General features: G+C 30.1%; 2 protein-coding genes across 2 annotated transcripts; one reads left to right on the top strand and one right to left on the bottom strand.

Annotated features, from left to right (window-relative positions):
- The first annotated feature begins 11,619 nt into the window (after positions 1-11,619).
- Positions 11,620-16,763, top strand: LOC112785112 (protein LIGHT-DEPENDENT SHORT HYPOCOTYLS 10). Its single transcript, XM_025828547.3, has 2 exons — positions 11,620-12,407; positions 16,326-16,763. Exon 1 carries the CDS (start codon positions 11,795-11,797, stop codon positions 12,392-12,394), a length of 600 nt encoding a protein of 199 aa, XP_025684332.1. The 5' UTR covers positions 11,620-11,794; the 3' UTR covers positions 12,395-12,407; positions 16,326-16,763.
- A 1,733-nt stretch (positions 16,764-18,496) lies between these two features.
- Positions 18,497-22,925, bottom strand: LOC112785111 (uncharacterized). Its single transcript, XM_025828546.3, has 2 exons — positions 21,174-22,925; positions 18,497-18,757 (listed from the first exon to the last, which is right to left on the bottom strand). Exons 1-2 carry the CDS (start codon positions 22,069-22,071, stop codon positions 18,744-18,746), a joined length of 912 nt encoding a protein of 303 aa, XP_025684331.1. The 5' UTR covers positions 22,072-22,925; the 3' UTR covers positions 18,497-18,743.
- Positions 22,926-23,508: the final 583 nt, after the last annotated feature.

Below are 23,508 nucleotides of genomic sequence, written 5' to 3'. Positions count from 1 at the left end.
ATCTATGTAGTGAAATGTTATGACTGATTTTACCTTGAAAGGAAACGGTGGAGACTTTTGCCATTGTTTGGTACAATGTAGACATATAAAACTGTAGTAAAAGGTTCACGGACTAATGTTGTCCCCTCATATAAAAGGGATGCCCTGATCCATAGGACCCTCATCGATCATACTCAACCTCATACACCTACTTAGCTTCTTTTTTTCATTATAAAACCTACTAATTATTCCCCGGTTTTTATGAATTTAATTTTGATGTACTGCGTAAAGTAATTTTATACGTATATTTAACTACAAAATATTAAATCAGTAAAAATAATTATTTTTTATATTAATTACGTGAGTAGTTATCCAAATAAATAGATGTGATTGTACTACAATATAAAATGGTGCATTAAAATTAAACTCTTTATATCTTAGCAACGCCCTCGTACGAAGTAAAATGACAGTACACAAAATTATTAAGAGTATCTAAATTTGCATCCTGTCATGAACTCGTGGTCTTCAACGATATCAGCAAGCTAAGGTGAGGTAGAACAGCTATATATACATAATACAAATCATCTAAGAACCTGATTGATTGCTATCTTAATTAAGATGTGTTACATGTTTATACCATTAAAAGTAATGAAAAGTCAATTAATTAATAACACCTAATAATCCAATAATTCCTCGGTTGAAAATTAAAGTTTAGATATTAAAGTGGAAGATACATCAAAATTTATAGGATTTAGGTTTAGTGAGAATTAGGTTGTTCCCAAATATATATATATATATATATATATATATATATATATTGTAAAGTATAATAAAAATCGAAGTTAATCACCTTTTATTAAGTAATTTTAATTATTAAAGTGGAAGATACTACAAAATTTAGGAGGAATTAGGTTTAGTGAGAATTTAGGCCGTTTACAAAATTACATTTTGAATAGTAAAAAAAATGAGAAATTAATCAATTTTTAGTAAGTGATTTCAATTATTGTGATAAAATTATTTATCATAAAAGTTTAAACTAATAGTAAAAGTTAACTTTTTTTTTTAGATTAACAAAAATTAAATTATAGAATTTTTTGTCATAAAAATTTTAATGTTATACATCATAAAATTACTTATTTAAAAAATTTAATTTAATAGAAATAGATACATAAATAATTATATTTCTATTAATTATTACTAATAGGTCCTACCAAATAATTTTTTATTAGTTAGTTTTTTTTTTTTACCTTCGCTTTAAAATTTATTCAAGTAAAAGTAAAAAGATTTTATTGAATTATATATATACAATTTATAAAATTTTAAACTTTAAACTTTTTTTTTAAATTAAGAGTGAGACTTAAATCTAAAATTTTTAGACAAAAATAAAAAGATTATATTATTTGAATTATAGCTCAAATAATAAACATTACTCATATAAATTTTATATAATATTAATTTATTATCTAGGTTCTCCATCCTTCCTACTTAGCTTGTTGACGATTAATAATGGTTTGGGCAATAGAGTATAGAGCATGGGCCCTCAACAAACGTGTGAAGTGATGCATCGCGATAAAGTCACAGGAACCGCCCCCACAAAAGATTTCCTCGATATATATTTTGACAAAAAGTGGAACATATTGTTCTTTTATAATATTTTCATTTCAAGGCACAATCAATTACCTCGCAAGATTATTGTTCTTAAACATCTTATTAAATACTAATTTTTTTATCTCAGTAATTGGGTTAACAAGTTTCAAGCCCATAATGATGAACTTCGCTCCTTTTTTATTAAAAAAATGATGAGATATAGTATATGATTTTGGACGAACAAGATAGGGTAAATGATGTGAATGATGCTAATAATGTATGTACATTATAAACCTTATCACTACTAGTTTTGTACGCACCTAGGACTCTAGCAGTTTATGAGTGCCTTAGATAATTAGTTACGATCTTTTATAGCGGTTCACTTCATAAGATATTGAGTTAATAAATAATATGACAAAATTCACACTTTTTAATTTGAATAAGGAAGCAAAAGTGGTATTGGACTCGAATATGAGGAATACAGTTGCTTTACAGCTATGTGGTGTCAGTGGAACAGAACTCGGACCATGCGAATTCTCTATCAGTAAACGAACGGTCTGAATTGCGTTTGATATTCCATTTCATAAAGAAATTGACAACAACAAACAATTCGAAGGGTCTGTTTTCTAGCTTCCGAAATTCATATTTGTCCAACCACAAGTCGGACCATGCGATTTCTTAAGCAAAATTTTAAAATCAAATTCGTATGGTCCGATTCGTGTACTTTTCAATTTTTTAACACAAATCGGACCCTCCGATTTGTGTATTCTGAATTTTTAACACAAATCGGACCCTCCGATTTGTGTACTCCCACAATTTTAAAAAACTCAAAAAATTACCATGTTAAAGTATATCACTTATTTTGGTTTCATATCAAAATTCCTATTTAGTACCAAATATATGTTGAAAGGAAAAAATCCACATGCAGTCGACTTCACGTAAAGTTGATAAGTGAGAGTCGTTAAATGAAAATTTAGTCAAATCAATCAAATCATCTAACAACTCTCAGTTATCAACTTCATGTAAAGTCGACTGCACCTGAGTCATTGACCAAACTTGTGTTCAATTAATTTTTTTGCTGGACAATAAATTACTATATGCACAAATAAAAATTTAAATTTCTAATATTTATTTAAACTGATAAGGAGTATCGGACTAACTCAGGTTAGTTTGATAGACTAATATGATGAGCTCAATTTATTAAATTTTAGCATTTAATAAATGGAATTTAAAATAACTCACATAACTGCCAAGTATCTTTTGAAGCCAAGAATTAGGGGTGTGCATGGCCCGGCCCGGCCCGAAGACCCGACCCGGTTCCGAACATTTTAGGGGCTAATTTGATGTGATTTCATCGGGTCTAGGGCCGGGTATGGGTCTCAAAAGTAGACCCGGTCATTATTTCGGGTCGGGTCTGGACCATAGCTCGGGTCACCCGAAATCGGCCCGGTGGTCCGGTCATCATACACAATTAATATTTTGTGTTATTAGTGATGGATGATGGTTATTATTATGTGAAATTTAAGTATTGTAAACCTTAATATTTGTGTTATTAGTCATTATATATAAGACTATAAATTAATGTTTTATGTTTAAAATGCATAAGACTTTAGACTAATGCATAATTTTGTGTTATTTGTATTGATTTAAATATTTGGTGTTATTAGGCAATATTAGTATTGATTATGGTTATACTTTAATTTTAGAGAAGAGTTACTTCTTATTATATTTTTCTAAGTGAATTTTACCATGTCAAATAATGGTTGGAGTCTTAGAAATTTGGATATTTTTACATGTTAACTTACAAGAAGGTATCAAGGTAATATAATGTTAACGGCCCGGTTTTCACCCGGTTTTTACCCGGTATAATCGTGGCCCGAAAGTGTATAGGTTTCATCGGGTCTAGAGTCGGGTTCGGGTCTAACAAATAGGCCCGGTATATATTTCGGGTCGGACCTGGGTCACATCAAACCCGGTTTCACCCGACCCATGCACACCCCTACCAAGAATAATGAACTGCTGAATTCCTTTGATTCCCACTGTTAGAGAGATCCAAGTCCAAGTGTGGCATGAAGAATATATATTAATGAGAGGGGGTCCCGCAGAGCAATGAAGTAGTTGTAGCATAAAAGCTTAATTTTGCCAGAGAAATAGCAGCAGTGGCATGAAATTAAAAGAGAAAATAGTGATATGGCTTAAAAGAACGTGCAAAGATGTTGTACCATTAGTGACTAGACATGCCTTAAATTTGTTGCTTGGCTGCCGAGAATTATTTGATTTATTTTGCTTTTGCTTTTTTCAAACATTTATATATACATATGGGAATGGCTTATGGGTCCGACAAACAGCATTTTCTAAACTCATTAGAATCAACCCACCCACCTTACTCTGCTTTATATTTTAGGCCTTTGAAGTCTCTTTCGGGAAGTGGATTCTTTCCCTTATATGAAATTTTCTTATTAAGTGGCTTTTTCTTTTCCAGTTCTGATAAAACAGAAAATGTAATCATAGTAAGGTGCAACGAAAAACCTTGTATATATATAGTGAACAACATAGATTTCTCAGAAAGGAAAAATACTACATAGTCAATAAGTCAAAGTAAAAAAGTATAGTTTGTCATCCCAAATAAACCCTACTACTATGTCCTTCTGTATTTTCCATTCTTTACATCCAACTTAATTCAACATTATTTATGCATGGTCTAAAGTTTTCATGAAATATTCTTTTAGGTTTGTTTGATTTTTGTATAGGTATTTTTTTTTTATTTGCTTTATACTATTATTTTTGGACACCAAAAATTAAACTCTAAACTTTTTAGATATATAACTTTGATATTATATCATGAAATTACTCATCCTAAAAAATTAACCTGATAGAAGAAGATAATATTAATGATTATGGACTTGTTTGGGTGAGCTTTTAAAAAAAGATCTTTTTTTGAGTTATCTTTTTTTAAAAAATCTTATAGAGAAGTAAAAGTAATTTTATGTTTGGATATCTCATGTAAAAAGGTCTTTTTATCTATCAATTATGTTTGGGTATAACAGTATAAAAGTACTTTTTTGTTCATTTATTACATAAAAAACATCTTTTTTTTAAGGAAAAAAAATCTTTTAAAAAAAGATGTAAATTACAGCTTCTCAAAAAAGATCTTTCTTTTATTTTACTAGTGTTTTTACTTTTACTACTAGAAATTTGCCAAACACATTAAAAAATAAAAAAAGATCTTTTTTCATTAACAAAATAATGGCGCCCAAACATGCACTATATCTCTGTAACAAATGTGTTTAGAATCTATTTTCTTCAAAATGTGTTTAGAATTAAGTACTAAATATAAAAAGATAATAATGAATTAATGATTGTAATAAAATTTGAACTTCCCTAATAAGAGGTTAAGAACTCATTAATCTTAATTTGCAGAAAAATCATGAATTAATGAAGAGGGTAAAATCATCAGCAACAGGTGCAAAGCTAAGCAATGCAAAAGGGTGTGTTAAAACTTCAAGAACCATAATGTTGTTAGGGACATTTCATGGAATCATGGACCAGTAGTCTTTCTTTTCAGTGTCACGTATACCCTCCCTTTATTCTCTGATTTCAAAATCCACATACATGTAGAGCGGTTTTCTTTTCTCCATTTCCTTAATCTGCAAATGTTTCTTTTTGTCATAAATAGAAACTTTCTGGCTTCTGCATTTGATTTCATTCTCTCACTTTTGAAATACCCTTATTGTATCTTAAGGTTCTCACTTCCGTAGAGTGATCATATATAATAACCTTCCTAATGATTAATGAATCTCTTATGCGTGTCACTCAATTAATCTTTAGTATGTTGTAGCCACTTGGCAATTTTATATATGGAGATATATGATTGAGGCAGATGATTATTATTACTAACTAGTACACATTTTGTATATATTATCAAACTTACTATAATTATTATCTAGTTTTATACATTATGAAATAGGATATGATGATAACAATTGATTGCAAGCCACTTAGTTTTGATAGGAGATTAAGGTATCTTCATTATTAAATTAAGGTTAAAAAGAAAATATATGGTCGATCAGAAACTATAAGAGAATAATCGGAAATGTTTAGTAACCAAAGAAAATCAGCCAAAAACAGCTATAATTTGTCTTATTTAGCATTTATTAATTATTGTGATAATTAATTAATGTTAAATAAGACAAGTTCTGACTGTTTTTTTTTATCTACCTAGCATTACCCGAGAATAATATATATAGTAAACAATGTGAACAACAAAATAAAATAATAAGATAAGTTAATTCAAAATTTTAATTAATTAATATTAATTTTAAAATTTTAAAAATAAAGATTCATATAATTTTATTGTCGCTCATACAGTTATTTCATTATCCCACGTTTATCGCTTATTATATACCTTTTATTTCTGGTTCACCACCATAACTAGGCGTCGTTGCCAGAGATAGCCGTCCAGATGCCGGCGTTCTTACTCACCCCGTTTAGACACACCAGAACGCCGCTGTCTCTCCTCCCTGTAACCCGTGCAAACGCAGCGCAGCCACACCCGTACTGCCTCCGTCTCTCCCATTCACGTGTATAGGAGCGCGCACGCCGCGGTTGTTGTCTTGCTGTTTTCACATCATTCTTTTTTGGCAGCGTTGTTACGGTGTCACGCCGGGAGTTTTGCGGTGCCGCTGCCAGCTGTTGCCGCGCGAATGATGCCATCACACGGCTATCTTATCGTTGTCCTCCCTCCGCTGTCGTAGTTGATCTCCTCCTCCTCTTCTTCTCCTTTTTTGGATGTAAATATTTATTTTATTAGGTATGTAAATGATTATTTTCATTCTAAAGTAGATATTTATTTGTTTTACTAAATTTAAATAGAAATAATAAAATTTTTTGAATATTCATTTTACTAAGTATGTGGATAGTTATTTTTATTCAAAACCAACGATCTGATGAAAAAGAAATTCGATGACTTTAAGACTGACTAGTGAGAAAAGGACCGACGGTGCAATGAGAATTTGAGAAGAGAATATGCAACTGTAAAAAAAGTAGAAGGTGAATGGTTCAAAGGTAAAAGATGAAAGTAAAATTTTTTAGAGAATAATTTATAATAAACCGAATTTTTTTTTTTACTTTCTACAAAGTAAAAATGCTTTTGTTCACAATTTCTATTGTTTACCTAACAAAATTGTTCATATCAATCTTCTCGTAATAACTAACTTGTTACGTACATGGGAAATTAAAGGTATATTAAAACAAAGAAACCACAAAGACACAATTAAAGTATTAAATCATATTCTCTTATGCTTTTCAATAAATTAAAGTAGTTGAACCTTCATCGCTAAGCGAATTGTCATATATACTATTTAATCTGTATATACTAATATCAATTTTGATATATCTATATCTTTTATAATAAATATGGTATACATATTTTATAATAAATATTATTTTAATATTTATATTTTATTTCTTAATAATTAAACACACGTTCTTTTTACTTTGTTAGTTAAAAAAAATTAAATACATAATTAATTAGTATTCACTGTATAATATACGAATAATAATATTTTTTTACGAATATATATTGACCCTTATGTGCCACAAGGTTATTACCACCACAAAAATAAATAAATAAATAAATAAATAAAACTGAAAATTGAAGTTTTCCTTCAAATAGTGAATTTTGATATATAATCTAAGCTTTGATACCTAAAATGAATTTGAATATTTTAAAGCAATTATTACAACTGTTTATTATTTTTTTCTCTTTAACATGGATAAATTAAAAAAAATTAAGAACTAACAATTTTAATTATATTGGTTGACACTTTTAATCTGCAGTTCAACATTTTTAGACCAGCAGTCAAATACTATTTTTTTAGTCAATAATTTTAAATATTAATAATTATTTACTGATTAAAAATAATAAATTATATTGATCGTATAATATTGTTCATTAAAAAAATTATTAATTTATTCGTAAGTTATGACTATATTTTGAATAAAATTAAATTTGAAAAGAGTTAAAATTTTTTATTCAAAATAAATTATGAAATTTACTAACATTCAAAAATTTTTAGCAATTATATATAGTATAAAGAACAAAAAAATCTTTGACTTTTTTTTTCTGTAAATATTTCAGTCTTTTAAAATAGAAAAATACATTTAAATTTCCCATCTTTAGAATACATAACATATCTATTCTTCCCTAGAGTTCAGGATGAAAAACGTAATAGAATATAATGACATAGAGAAAGAATTGCTGAACTATCTGTTACGTTGCTGATGTGGAGATTTAGAAAAAAGGTTATGAAACAAATTAAATACACCTCTAAAAACTTAAACGATGTTGTATTAATCCATAACCCTTCATCTCTTTATAATCCTCATAATATTCATTATTCTCTCCAACAATTACAAAAAATACAGAGTGTATTTTGGTGTGTGAAGATCTTTGAGAATATAGTGTTTGTTTATTTTAATTGTTATATGTTATTCTATAGATAAAAGAAAAAAAATTACTATCGAATAAGTTTATTAAGGGTTTAATTTTGTTAATTGCATGTGAAATAGGAATTATGACAATACTTAATTGTTAATACATAATAAATAACCTAAATGACATATTTTAATACAATATATTCAAGTATAACTTTATCTTCATTCCTTAAACACATACACAACAATAAATACAACTAAACTAACTACAATCTCCTTCTCTCTCTTCATAGAATTCCGCTAGAAAATTAATAGATTATCTGTATAATATGTACAATAAACTGTTTATTTGGTCTAATATAAATTAAAAATGAACATTTAAGATAAAATACTATTAATTTATCAAACACAATACACTCATATTATTCAAAATAACCATCTGAATATCAGGGATAATAAACATCTGATATTCTACTGAATCGAACACAATACAGTCCATTGTACACATTGTATAAATATTTCATTGACTCCCTATACTTCTTCCTCTTCGTATTCATGATTTTTCATCTCTAAAGACAACAACTTCTTTTCCAAACCAAAGAATCTTTTTTCCAATTCATGTCTTCTAAAAAAAATGTTCTTCAACATTTGTACCTTTATCCTCATAGTTAGCACCCAAAGTCTTTGTCTCTATTCCTCCAATTTTTTCAACATGCTCATCAAGCAAAAGAAAAAACTTGCAATAACAGTTTAATCTGTATCAAATACATTAAATCAAAGAATAATAAACTACACAAATTCATCTAAATATAATTCAATCTAAATTTACTCTGAAGTATGGACACTCAAAAAAGAGTCTACTGAAGTTGATGGTTATTCTCGAATTGTAGAAAATCGCATAAATTTTACAAAAATACTTCGAAAAAAATTTAAATGTAATTTGTAATCCTAAAAAATTTAAATATATATGGATAAAAAAGTTAGAGAATTATTTATTTTATAATTTACCATATATATATATATATATATATATATATAAAATAAAGAGAAAATATTGGAACCAATATTAATTATATACAATGTGTACAATGAATTAAAAAAATAAAAATAAAATTAAAAATTAGATCATTAATTAATTATTTAATTTCAAATTTTAAAATTTGAAAATTAAGATTAGTATTTAAATCCATTCATTCTAATCTTACCGTAATCTCCAATACATATCCAAAACTCACCGTCATCTTCTTTGGTTCTCACCTCGCGTCACTGAATTTTTCGGCGGCCATACCGAGGTCGCCGCATCCTCCCACCGACACCGTTCTCACCTCTGCCGGTCAATCCGATGCGCCTCGCCTTCCGACGCTCAGCCTAACGTTGCTGCCGCTATTTTCATTAGGTATGCGGATGATTATTTTTATCCTTTAGAAAATAATTAAATATGTAGATGATATCCACTATGTAAATTATTTTTATATTGTCTTGCCTAACGTTTGGTGCCGCTTTTATGTAGATGATTATTTTGATTGGATTGAGTTTAGTTATATATAATTAAAATATGTTAGATGTTCAATTCATTATGTATGTGGATGATTATTTTTATCCTTAAATGAATGATTATTTTTATTAAGGGTGAGTGGCGTGTGGCAAGTCAAGTAGCGACAGTGAAATGGGAATATTATTGATGAAGGTGGGGTGACCACCAGTTGAAAAAAAAGAGAGTATTGGAGGATTTTAGATGGTTATTTTTTTAAAATAACTAACTGAATTTTTTAAAAGTTTAAAATTTAAAATTGGAGAATTTGAAATTTAAAATTTAATGTGAAATAATTGAATAAAAGTTTTTAAATTTATTATTTTGTGGGTAATTTTTATTTTTAACTCGTATTGGACTAAATAAATAACTTATTATATACATTGTACAAATATTCCATTGACTCCATATCCCGACTCGTATATAAAAGCCAGCAGCCCACACCATCAACATCGAATTAAATATCAAAACGTACTGGAGTGTGGGTCAATACGTATATATCTGTGATGGTTCAACAATTGAATTATTAGTTGTATTTCCATTTGGTAACAAATTTAATTGATAAGCAATGTTAGTAGTTATAAAAGCTTACACTATATAACTAACCTTTTTATTGGCCCTTGGGTAATGAAATTCAAAGAACGGAAGAAGATAGAAACCATGTATATATAACACTTGAACCTCTGTAATTAAATATTAGATTAACCATAGCTCACTATGTATACATAATGAAGTTGATTAGTTGACTAAATTGCCCTGATATATATGTGAGATAACCATAAATAATCAAGTCAGAGTTGGACTACCAGCACCAAGTCACTACCGACTCCAACGTGACCTATTTGTAATTGGCTTCCTTGAATTAGGACAAAATCAAGAAAATGAAACAGCAAAGGGCCCTATTCATACCAAGTCATAATGTCTACCGTGAAAATGATGAACGGTGATCAATAATTTCGTTCATATCATGTCCTCTTTTGTACTTTAGGAGGAAAATAAACGTTAGTTTCTAAGAAATTTTAATCAAACATTTTGGATCGTAATATATTTTAATTATTACATAAATTTTGAATTTTTTATTTTGTTAAGTAAATTAATTTTATAAAATATTTTGATAAATTAATCTTTATTATTATTTAATAATAATATAATAGTATATATAAATTCAAAAATATTATACATGCACCAATAGTTAAATATTAATTATATTTTATAGAGATAACCTATGATGTACGGACACTGACACGGACACCAGACACGACACGACACGGGACATGCCGACACGTAAATTTTAAAATCTTATAAGACACAGGGATACGCATACATATAAAATATAAATTATTTTTTAGATAAATCGTAATGATATTTTGATATTTTATTGATATTAAAATATAAATAAATTTTTATAATTATTTTTAATATCTTATTTTAATTATATTAAGTATTTAAAATATTTTTTGTTTTAATAAATAATAATATATATTATATCTAAATTTATTTCAAGAATATATGTTAAGAATAAGACTAGATACGCTGACACGTGATGGTATTTAGGTGTGTCCAAGCGTGTCCGGAGAATAATTTTTTACTTTTTATTAAGACATGGTTGGACACAGCTGACACACATGTCAGACGAGTATCGATGAGTGTCGTGTTCAAAATATATCTGACACGTAAACACGATAACTCAGCGAAATGTCCGTATTTCATAAGAGATAACTAACTTAATAGATGTGTTGTTTTATAGTGTATAGTGTACACTTAAGAATTATTGATATAAGTTAGTGCAAATTAAGTAGGTAAAGAGTGGAAATACAGAATAGGAAAAGTATAGGTAAGTAACAATATTTTTGAATAATATGTGAACAATATGAATTAATAAGGTTAAAAAAATAAATTAATCTTAAATTTAATTAGTAGTATTAAATTAGGATGTAATATAATATATTTTTATTTAACTGGTAGTTATTTATGTTGTTCAAAATAGTCATTGTTACCTAGCACTCTCTATACGAATACGATGGAGAGAGAGAGAGAGGGGGAAGAGAAAAGAGAAACAAAAGCATCTTCAAGATAGGGCCCATAACATGTCCCCTCAAAAGACACCCAAGATGTGATTTTCATCTTTCTTTCCTCTACAATGCACTAACAAACGCATTCTCTCTTCTTCTTCTTCTTCTTCTTTCAATTTTCACCCACTTCTCTCTTTGTTTTTTAACTCACACAATCTCCCATCACCATCATCGTCGTGCCATAATAACCATGTCCACCGCCCAACTGCAAAACGACTTCTCTTCAGCTCAACCCTCATCATCTTCTAGACCCGCAGCCGATCAACATCACCACCCCCAGCCGCCTCAACACGCGTCTTCTGCAACCGTGGCGGCTCCTTTGAGCCGCTACGAGTCACAAAAGAAGCGAGACTGGAACACGTTCGGGCAGTATCTGAAGAATCAGACACCGCCGGTGTCCCTGTCTCAGTGCAATTTCAACCACGTGCTCGAATTCCTCCGTTACCTTGACCAATTTGGCAAGACTAAGGTTCACATGAACGGTTGCATCTTTTTTGGGCAGCCTGACCCTCCGGCCCCGTGCACCTGCCCTCTCAGGCAGGCGTGGGGTAGCCTAGACGCCCTCATAGGGCGTCTGAGAGCTGCCTACGAGGAGCACGGAGGCTCCCCGGAGTCAAACCCCTTCGGAAGCGGAGCTATTAGGGTGTACCTTCGTGAGGTGAAGGAGTGCCAGGCAAAGGCAAGAGGGATCCCTTACACCAAGAAGAAGAAGAAGAGGAGCAGCCAGATTAAGGGGATTAGCAATCACGACACTACTGCCTCAAAGTCTTTGAAGCAATTGGCTTCTTGAGATCATTCATATGGTAAAAAAAACATATTCACATCATCAATTTACTTTTCTTTTACTCTTACCCAATAATTATTTGATTGCTTTTGTTTTATGCTTTAATAAGGTTTATTAATTAATTAACTTTTTCATAATTGAGAATTGAGAATGAGTATACAAAACCCTAGGTAGAACATAAAACCCTAAATTTCAACAGCGGATCTGAAAAATTGTTGGGGGTAAAGAGTAAATTAATTTGCTATAGTATTGTATGCAGTTGGAGAGTGTAAGAATAATAAATAATTCTCTGTCATAGGTCATAGCTAATTCCTCTATATCTTGATGTTTCTTCAATTTCTCTCTCCTATCATTCAAAACACTGTTATTGCAATGTCTTAATTAAATACTTCTCAGGTGTCCACTTTATGCTGATTTTGGGCCTTTTGGGATTATGCCACATTTCTCGTGCTCCCTATGGCCATCTTAGCAATTCATCTATCTATCATACGTTGCATGTGATTCCATACATAAAATTGACGTAGAGCAACAACGTACTACTCCAATTCTATCATATGAACAATAATAATCCAAGTTTTATAATTAATAATGTATATAACAATAATAATGTTCCTTTAATTCCAAACAATTTTTGCGTGGATGGTGTGGTCCATATACAAATTAACTTTGTATAAGATTCCTAAAACTTCATCATATCATTCAATTCTTTTTGTCTCTAGCTCTCTTCAGCAATTCAGGTCCAAATGCTACTTTAGTTGTTCAATGTTTGCCACACATATTCTTAGTACTTAATCAATGTACAAATAAATCTTAGTGCCTACTTGTAAGCCATGTGTGTGAAGATCATAAATTAAAATTAGTCTAGGCATTGGTGAAAGCATAAGTTGTCTTCAAAGTGTTGTTATGTGCTGTTTGGATCAAAATCCAAATAATAAAGAAACATCCACAAGTATCTATACAATATTACTTCTGTCTATAATATATAATATCTATTATTGTTATTTTAAAACTTTAGACTTTAAAGTTAACAGATATTATAGCATGCATAGAAGGAATATAATATACAGAAGGAGGAAGCCGTTAATATAAAGATAGAGAAAATGCAATATCTAATGTAGATAGATCAATAGGTCAATTATTAGCCTCTGCAAGCTAGCTATATATATGGGTTGATATTTTAGCTTGTCAACGAGGCTCAAATTTTAGTGTGTACTCAGGTGTCCATAAATGTATCAAGTTCAGGGGCTTGAAAGTAAAACTAAATAGACAAACTTTTATTATTACATGTTTTAATAAATCGAATATAACATATAAACTGACAAAAATGACTTGCATGTAACGTTTTTTGTTTTGGAATTTTTAGATCGGTTTTGTTAGGTAGATAATGACTTTTGTGAATGGGTAATGCTAGGTAGAAAAAAAAAACAGGCAAAACTTGCCTTATTTAGTATTAATTAATTATCACAACAATTAATGAATGCTAAATAAGGCAAGTTATGGCTGTTTTTGGCTGATTTTCTTTTGTTACCAAATATTTCCGTTGTGAATAATGTAAACAATGAACTTTAAAAATAATCCAATAAAGTAAAAAAACACTCCACTCCTAAATTACCTCCTAAACTCTAACATTAAAATAACTATCTGCATACCTAATAAATTAAACATCCGACATATTCATTATTCACATTATTTAGTATTCTCATTATCTCTCTGTACTTTTCCTTTTCCCATAATATTAGTGTGTGTTTAATTTCTTTACGTGTTTTATCCATGTTTTAATTAGTTTAATTGTTTTATTTTAAATATTATTAAATTTAAGATAAACTATAATCTCAGACATATCTACTTATTAATAATGTCTTCAAATAAGTTCCAAACACGTTATTCTCATACGTAGGGGAGAATTGTAAACCAATGAAAATTATCCATAAATAATTATATCAGATAAAAAAAATATATAAATAATTATATTTTTAATTAATTATTTTAGATGTACATAAAAAATTAATTATTAATAGATATTTGTATATAAATACTTATATTATTTAAATTATTTTTAAAATATATTTTATATCTATAATTAATCTTTTGTAAACACTTTAACATGATTGAGATTTTTAATAGATATTAACCCCTCTAAAGATATAATTGAAAGATATATTTAAATGCAAAGCTTTTAAAAATCATTAGAAGACATAAAGTATAAATAGTCTTGAAGATATACAGCATAGTATTTATTGTATAGTATATTATTTAAGACTTAAGCTCCAATAATTCTTTTGCAAAATTATTCATGATCAACAATTTCTAATACTGTTGAATTGAAGTTTCGAAAATTTGCATATCAATAAATACTCCCCAACTAATTTCTCAAACTTAAAATGATAGTGTCCATCAGTTGCTTCTTTTTTCATGGAACAATTCTAAGTGCTCCTAGAATATATATTATGTTTATTATAACTAAAAAAATTATCATTCAAAAAAAGAGTTTAATTAATTATTATAGCCTTATTTTTTAAAAAGTATATTCTCTTATAAATTGTGTGATTATATAACATCACTTAATCTGAGAATAGAAGGGAGATAGAAGAGAGCAACAAAATTTCATATTCATCTAGTGGAATTTCTCTTTGAGCAAGTATGAAGATTGTATTATAGTTTCCTCAGTATATACATGCTTATACTTCATGTGAATTGTGAAATGAACCTATCATCATCTCTTTCAAATTGAATATCACTATACAAAGGACATATTTTGATTAGGAAAAGTATGAGAAGCCAATAGAATATTTGTACAATGTGTACAATGGAAGTTTAGGGAGTATTAGAGATATAATCATTAGTATTACTTTTTTCTATTAGCTGAAGTTTTTGGGATGAGTGGTATCATGTCATGGTATTAGAGCGCTAGATTCGAAAGGTCAAGAGTTCGATCCTTAGTGAACCCCAAAATTAATTTAAGCTTTTGGGAAGATATTTATTATCCCTAGTACTCGGATGGTTATTCATAGTATGGAGAATGTTCATTTTGTAACTCAATAGTCCATTGTACACATTGTACAAATAATCCATTGTCTCCCTAGCGAGACTCTTTTGATTATTAATAGACACTAATTGCTGGTGTTAGGGTTAGTTTCATACCAGAATTTTGATTGAAATATTCGTTGAACTAAAATATGAGTAATATAAAAATAATTAAAATTATTACATTTATAAAGTAATAATAAGAATAAATTATGTGATTTCAATAAAATCAAATGATAAAAATCATGTGACAAAAGTGTAAATTTAAACTAAACCTACAACAAAAGATAAAACAGAAAAAACTAAATCAAAATTTAATAGAGCAAATTAAATATCTGTGATCTAACTATTTATATCTTTTTCTTTTCATTTAACAACTTAAATTTTGGAAAGAGATGATTCATAAAGTTAGTAATGTTGAGCAGAAGTGTATATATATATATATATCCTCTTTTTCTACATGGTAATTTGATATATATTCTTTATTTTTTAATAATTAAAGAATATTTGACCACTGTATAGGATGATGTAGAAATGTAGCCGTCAATTTTTGATTGTTAAAAACAAGAGACTAAACTGAAAAAATGATGATATATTATTGAGTATGTATTTAAGTTGTCTATTCAAATTGTTTATTCAAGTTATTTGTAATGATACAATATAAAAGAGTATTTATAGGTATTAAGAGAATTCAAATAATAAAGATATAATCTCCTATAATAAATATAATAAATATTCAGATATATTAATTGATCATAATTATATTCTAAGACTGATGATGTTTGCTATGCATGATCTATATCCAAAGGCTAAAACTATATATTGTAAGATGCTATAATATATATAACTGCAGGCAATTGTAATATTGAGTGACTTCTGGAAATGTTTGTTGTTGATTGTTCTTTGCATGCAGAGGGTTCCTCGAAGGACTTACTTGGAATTAATGAGCATATTTTCCACACGGAGAAAACCATTGATATTTCAGTTTGTAGTTCAGAAACATGAGAATAATCCTTTAGTCCGAGTAGGTCTTAAATTTATAATGTAAGAAAATATATGTACAACCTTAGCTTATAAGTTCTTATCACACATTAGTGTCGTCCCAAAATTAGAAATGGTAAGAATATTATTGTCAAGTTCGTTGTAGAATATTTCTGTCTAAGCTATTTAATGGTGCAGTGAGGCAGTTCAACTTCAACCATATATATAGGTGCTTTATGTGTTAATGCTCCTTCTCGATCTTATCATCACTTGGTCTGGTTCTGGTTGGTTACTTTATTATTGTATACATTATTACAATGCACTAAACATATATATACAGCAGTTTCTTGCTACTCTTTTATCCTTTCAACAGTGAAATTCCAAGTCGTTCTATTAATTAGATTGATATCCACGAGTGATGTGGTTCATGTTAATTACTTTATAACATAATAAAGAAGTAAAGCTGCTATTGTAGATTCCACATTTTTTAATTAGTTCTACATCATTATTGAATCGCACTCTATATTTAAGAGTGTATTATTTGTTATTATTATATCTATTATTTATTATATATTATTAATTTTATAACTAAAATATATCATATATTATTTTTTAAGTACAATTAAAACTAAATATTTTTTTTTAAATTAAAGAATTATCTCTTCTTTTCTCTTATTTTTTTTATCTCTCATTCTTTCACTTACTTTATTTCTCTTATATATTATTATTAATAGCTAATTATAAATTTAAAATCAAAATGTGCAACACAATTTTTTTAATTATAATTAAAATATTAAAATTAAAATATAATTATACTATATTACTAATTTAATAACTAAAATGTATTATATGACACACTCTCATTAAAATTGAGATAAAATATTTTCCTTCAAAACTAATAAACTTCCTTCTTCCATCCTCTTATCTATCTATCGACCATTCTCTATATTCTTTTCACTCTATATATAACTTATAATTTATATTTTATATTACTAATTTAACAAACCAAAATATGTCACGAGATATTTTTTATTACAATTAGAATAAAATATTTTTCTCCAAAATTAACAAATTTCTTCTCTCCTTCTTCTTCTTTATCTTTCTATCTCATTCTCTATCCCTCCTTACTTTTTTATTTTACAAAACTAAAATTATTAATAAAATATTATAATTTAAATAAATTCATAAAATTATAAAAATAAATTAAATTTATAATTAAATATAATTAAAAATAATCTCATAAGATTATTCACATAAAAATATATTATTATTATATGTATACTTTTTTAGTTTTTTATTTAATTGGGTAAAGTATACTTTTTTTCTTTAAAGTTTGACAAAAATTTTAAAAATACCCTTAAGTTTTATTTTATTTCAATTTTGTCCCAAAAGTTTTTGATTTGCATCAAATATACCCTTAACGGCTAAATTTTAAAAAAAATTAAGACCAATCTAACAATAATGCATGAAAACTATGCTTAATTTGCTTATGTTGAGGGTTGTTCTTATGAAATTGTTGTTGAATTGGTTTTAAATTTTTTGAAAAATTAGCCGTCCAGGATATATTTGATGCAAATCGAAAACTTTTAGGACAACATTGAAATAAAATAAAACTTATGGGTATTTTTAAAACTTTTGTCAAACTTCAGGGACAAAAAATATACTTTATCCTATTTAATTTTAAATTTTTACCACTTATATTTTTTATTTTTTTAATTTATATTTTCACTTGTCTCTCTTCAAATATTTATTACATATTATTTAGAAAAAATATTAATGTTGTGATTAATAATTAGAATCAAGATTCAATTATTTAAAAAAAATTAATTTTGAGTTAAATTTTTTTTATAGTAATATCTAATTATACTTATATATATATAGAGAGAAAATATTATTTTTAAATAACAAACATAAAAATTAAATATTTTTATTTATACAACAGATTTAATATCTAACCAAATATAAAAGTATAGATATTGAATTCTTTCAAACTTTAGATAATAAATGTTAAAATTAATTATTATTAAAAAATTAAACTCTTTCATATGAGAAAAGCACCAAAAAAAGAAAAGAATGAAATGAAGGAAAAGAAAAGAGTGGAGAGATAGAAGTGTTATACATTAGATCAAATTCTATATCAGAGCCCAAATGAGGCCTAGTACAGTTGCTGAATTAACTTATAAGGGCTAATAATAAAATAAAGGCTAACTAAAAGAATCCAAAATTACTCCAGGACAAATTTCTATTGGAGATTCTCATGACAGTATCAGCTAAAGATATGTACTTTGCCATGGTCATAACTCTGTATGACCTTCCAAGCTGCAACATTATCAACCCAACGCTCACCTGGCTAGCTATACATATCTGCAGTAACAAAGCAAGCTTGTCAAAACAACTCACAACAAACATGAGACATTAAGTTAGGTTCAATAGAAAGCAATCATCAACCAAGTAAATACCATAGATCCTTTCAATACAACCCCATGTTCAAACATCCTACCTTTTCTGCAGGACTATCTGCTTGAACCAAAACAACACACAACGATTCTCCTTGTATTATTTCACTAATTATCAGAGCAATAACGCTGCCTATTATGACAAACAAACATAGAATGCTTCAAGTCAAAGCCTCAAAGGACAAGACATATTATTTCCCTCAAGAAACTACCAACTTACAAAGTTAAAAACTAGATTTTTTTTTGTTCTACATGTAACAATGATTTATCTTCAGCAGTTGGATGATATTTAAGCAATCATTTAGAATCAAATATCATGCCATCTTTAAAGATATTTATCTCAAGCTAGTGTATGAATTGTACAACAGTCAGAAATTTCACCGGGATTTCAGTTCATTTTACAGGAGATCTTCACAAATGCTACCTAACCAAGAATAGAATTGTGCAACAGTCGTAAATTGTAACTAGTTATCCCAGATACACTTTATGAAATTTCTCACTTGATGAATTTAGTTATTGACCTCATGAGTCATGACCAACACAAATGTGTAGCTAAGAATACCACACATCAAAACAAATTAGGTGCACAACCAAACTAGAATGTCTAACTAGAATTTTCTCAAACATGACTTCTAAAAAAGTAACAGCATTGGCCTGGAACGGAAACAAACAACGGAAACAAACAAATAAAAAGAATAGCACATTACAAAGAGGAAAAAAGACTAGCAAAGGTCATTCAACTGATAAATTTAATATCCTACATATCGTTTTCCTCAATGTTTTGCAGTTTCTGAATACTATCATTCCAAACTTCAAAAGAACTGTTTCACTGCCCTTTCAGTTCCCAAATTGCATATTGATAAAATAGTTTCCTTGGAATAAAATAAAATGTGTAAACTATTCATACATTTTTGCTGTCGATCAAACAATTTTTTAGAATAGATTGTGATTTGAAGTATAAGGGTATAATCAAACCTCAATTATGTAAAATAACTGGGAAAAAAGAATATATAACCAAACCAATCTAACTGAATTCAACTTCCAAATGCATGTCCTCAAGAGATGGGGAAGAAAAGGAAAAATCTGAGATAAAAGACACCCAAAACTTTCCACTAGAGCATTCAAACAGACATGACATTACAAGACAACAAAAACTCAATAAAACAATGGGGGAGAAATGAATCACTCATATTGTGTTATTGTGGCATAAGGATGCAGAATCCAAACATCAAAATTAGACAAATTGTTTTGTTCTGTGTCACTGCCAATCTGTCATAAGACAGGATAAAGAAAACACACAAACAATAAAGTTGATGAACTTACGAGTTACAAGCAACTGCAAAACAGATCATCCCACATAAATGAGATTCATGTTATCAGATGCCTCAAATACATTCAGGAATGCCAGAAAGTTTGAGGAGACAAAAGAGATGATTTAAATATAGTAGATTTCACCTAATGATGAATGTAGTATAGGAAAACTGGACTAGTTGACAGGATCAAACAGGGTCAGGACAAGCAACTGTAAGACGGACGACAACTAAAAATGGTCAAAGTCACCACATTACAACAGATATCCACGCACTTAGCAGTAGTTTTCTTTGGATGAAACCATTCTAAAAGTCCAACTGCCCAAGTAACTAGTCATCACGATATAAGCAAAGGCAAAAAGTTTAAGCTTTCTAACAACTTATATAAAATTAACAACAAATCAAAGAAATGATGCCTCAGAAACAAAAATACTAGACGTAAAAGCTGCATGAGACAATTACTCACTAATCACACTTTCACTTATATGGCTATAAGTAAATTAAACCAAAAGCCTTCACTTTGTGGTTGCCAATGCTTAAAAAGCATAAGCACAATACATAGCCATCTGCAGAACCCTCAAAAACTTTAAAGAGTGATCCCCTATTTTTTTTTATGGAAACACATTTAAATCGAAAAATCTATCATCATAAACTATGAACAACTCTCCATCACAAAGTACTAAAGTGCACCACTTGCTACTATATTAATTGCAGAAGCAAATGAAACAACTAATTCACACCATTCATTGCTTTCCTAAAGTCCAAAACCAACACACAAAAATAATTTCCTCCCCACCAAACAAACAATTCATTGAGGAATCCCCTTGCAAGCCACTAAGTATCCTATCTAATGCACAATCAAAACTTACCATTGATTCACTGAATAAAAAAATACACTAAAAAGTCATTTGCATTTAATCAAATCAAGCTTCAAAAAGGGAAAGTAGGGGGAAAAACCATCAATCACAATCCCAAGGGGGGGAAACAAGAAAGGCTTCCAAATTTTCATCTTACCATTAGACCCGGATCTCTTCCCGCGCTTAATCCTCTCCAACTGAACCTGCGTGTCCATAAACATCTGCATCCTCTGCACCTCGAGATCCTTGGCGAACTGCATCCTCTGCTTCTCCAAATCCACCATCTGCTTCAGCTTCTGTGCTTCCACTCTCTCATACACTTCCCCAAACCTCTCTATTGCCTTGGCCAACCTCCTCATCCCCTCTCTATCCCTCTCCCCTTCCTCCACCTCGCTCCCCCTCCCATCCTCCTCTTCTTCCTCCTCATCTTCCTCTTCCTCTTCCTCTTCGTCCTCATACTCCTCATCGGCCTCAGCGGCAGCCGCAGCGGCTGCCATCGCCGAATAATTCCTCCTGAAGTACCCATCGTCCATCGCTGCCGCCGCCGACCGCTTCTGCGGCAGCGCCACGGCGGCTGGTGGCACAGCAGTAACGGGAGAAACAGCCGGCACAGAGGCCTTCCGATACGGCAACAACGGGAGAGCCACTGGAGGAGACGGGGACGGCGAAGAGGAATTCTTCTTTGCGTTGAAGTTAGGGCCAATCAACGCGTCCAATTTCTCGAAGAAGGGCCAGGAGGACGAAACGGTACCGTTGGAGGCCGTAACCCTAGCCTTCTCGACCTTGTATTTCTTCTTAATGGTGTCGATTCGGTTCTTACACTGGACATCGGTTCGGTGAGTCTTCTTGGTGTGGCCATGGAGGGCGTTGACGGTGTCAGCAACGTCCTGCCAATCCTTCTGACGAAGATTGCCGCGGTTGAGCTCAAGGTAGCGGCGGCCCCAGGCGTCGACGAGAGTGGCAGATGCCTCCTCGGTCCAGCAGTCCTCGCGGACGGGCATGGGACGGGGGTTGGGTGGCGGAGTAGGGACAGCGGAATCATTGAAATCCGGCATCGGAAAACGGTGGATTTAGGGTTGCGTGAAATAATTTAGGGTTAGGGGAGGATAGAGATAGAAAGAGGGAAAGAGGAAAGAAAATAGGTTAGAGAGAGAGAAAGAGAGAGAGAGAGAGAGCGGCGGAACGAAAAAGAAAGGCGAATGGGGTGGGAGGGATAATACGGTACGGTCGCCGGGGAAGGGCGCGTGTTGTTGGGGGAACCGTGACTCGCTGGCGTCATCGGATCGGATCGGCTCGGCTTGACCCATACAACTACACACTACCTTACAACCTTTTTTTCTTTTCACTTTCCCTTTTTTTTTTAAATAAAAAATAGTGACGAGCATATAAAATTTCCATCAAGAGAGTGTAACATCTGTAGCTAGATGTTAATTTTTGTAATTTATTTTTTAATATAATTATTTTTCGTTATTAATGAAACAGAACTTGTAAGAATGAGTTTTTGACTTTTTTGTAGAAAAGTAAATTGAGTAAAGTAGTATGGGATGATAAATGCGAGGTTGGAATTTAATATTTGGGAGATATTTTAATGTAATTATGGGAAGGTGGGTTGGTTTTGTTATTGAAAATGGAGAATGGAGATGACGAGGGGAGCGCGTAGTTGTAATTGCCGACTTGAGTTGCGGTGAGGTGACGGCTCAGCCACAGATTTGTGAAAAATTCCGTTTCGTACTTTTCTTTGGTTTTATTCATTTTGTATTTTTTGCTAAATATTGATTTTGATTCGATAATGTTGAGGAAAAAAGGCAAAATTTCAAAAAGTTAAAGGAGGGGTGAGATTAGAGGGATTGGGATTTGGATTTGGATTTTGGATTAAAATTAGGAGCGAGTGAGGTGTGTGGGGAAGAGAGAGGGGGATGGTGTGTGTCAATGTCATTTTATACCTTGCGTTGCGTTTACACTTTTTTGTTTCCGTTTTCGTTTTTATTGTTTCCATAAATAATGGCGCTCTGGCCCCGTGACCATTCCCTATTTTGCGGTGACCAACCCACACAACATTATGGAATTCGGAACTAAACCCACGCTTTCAAAAATCAACTAAAACAGAGTCAATTCTCTAATAGAAATCAGTCTAAATGTTTGACAAATGATAATTTAATTTTTCTCGATTCTTTTTGTATTTTTTAACTTTATTACACAGGTGATCAAATGAAGTCATTTCTTAAAATCTAAAACTATTATTTATTTATTTTATTTTTTTGAAAATGACAATCTACTGAATTTGGTATCTTAGAGTCTTAGCTATTTAATTTTTTGAACTATAAAATTAATAATTAAAAATCGTTAAATAATAAACAATATGGTGACACGAGTTCGTATATAAAATGCTATAATAAAATAGTATAGCTTTCTTCGGCCGTGTTTCATTGTACATAAAAAGATCTTGAAGATGGACAACCAAATGAAAGGTGGAGAAAGAGACCTTTTAACTT

The sequence above is a fragment of the Arachis hypogaea genome, chromosome 20 (genome assembly GCF_003086295.3).
Source record: "Arachis hypogaea cultivar Tifrunner chromosome 20, arahy.Tifrunner.gnm2.J5K5, whole genome shotgun sequence".
Lineage (NCBI taxonomy): Eukaryota > Viridiplantae > Streptophyta > Magnoliopsida > Fabales > Fabaceae > Arachis > Arachis hypogaea.
This window is presented reverse-complemented; position numbering and strand designations above follow the sequence as displayed.

Coding starts and splice junctions, on each gene's coding strand:
- LOC112785112 (XM_025828547.3), top strand. CDS start 11,795: ATGTCCACCGCCCAACTGCAAAACGACTTCTCTTCAGCTCAACCCTCA.
- LOC112785111 (XM_025828546.3), bottom strand. CDS start 22,071: ATGCCGGATTTCAATGATTCCGCTGTCCCTACTCCGCCACCCAACCCC.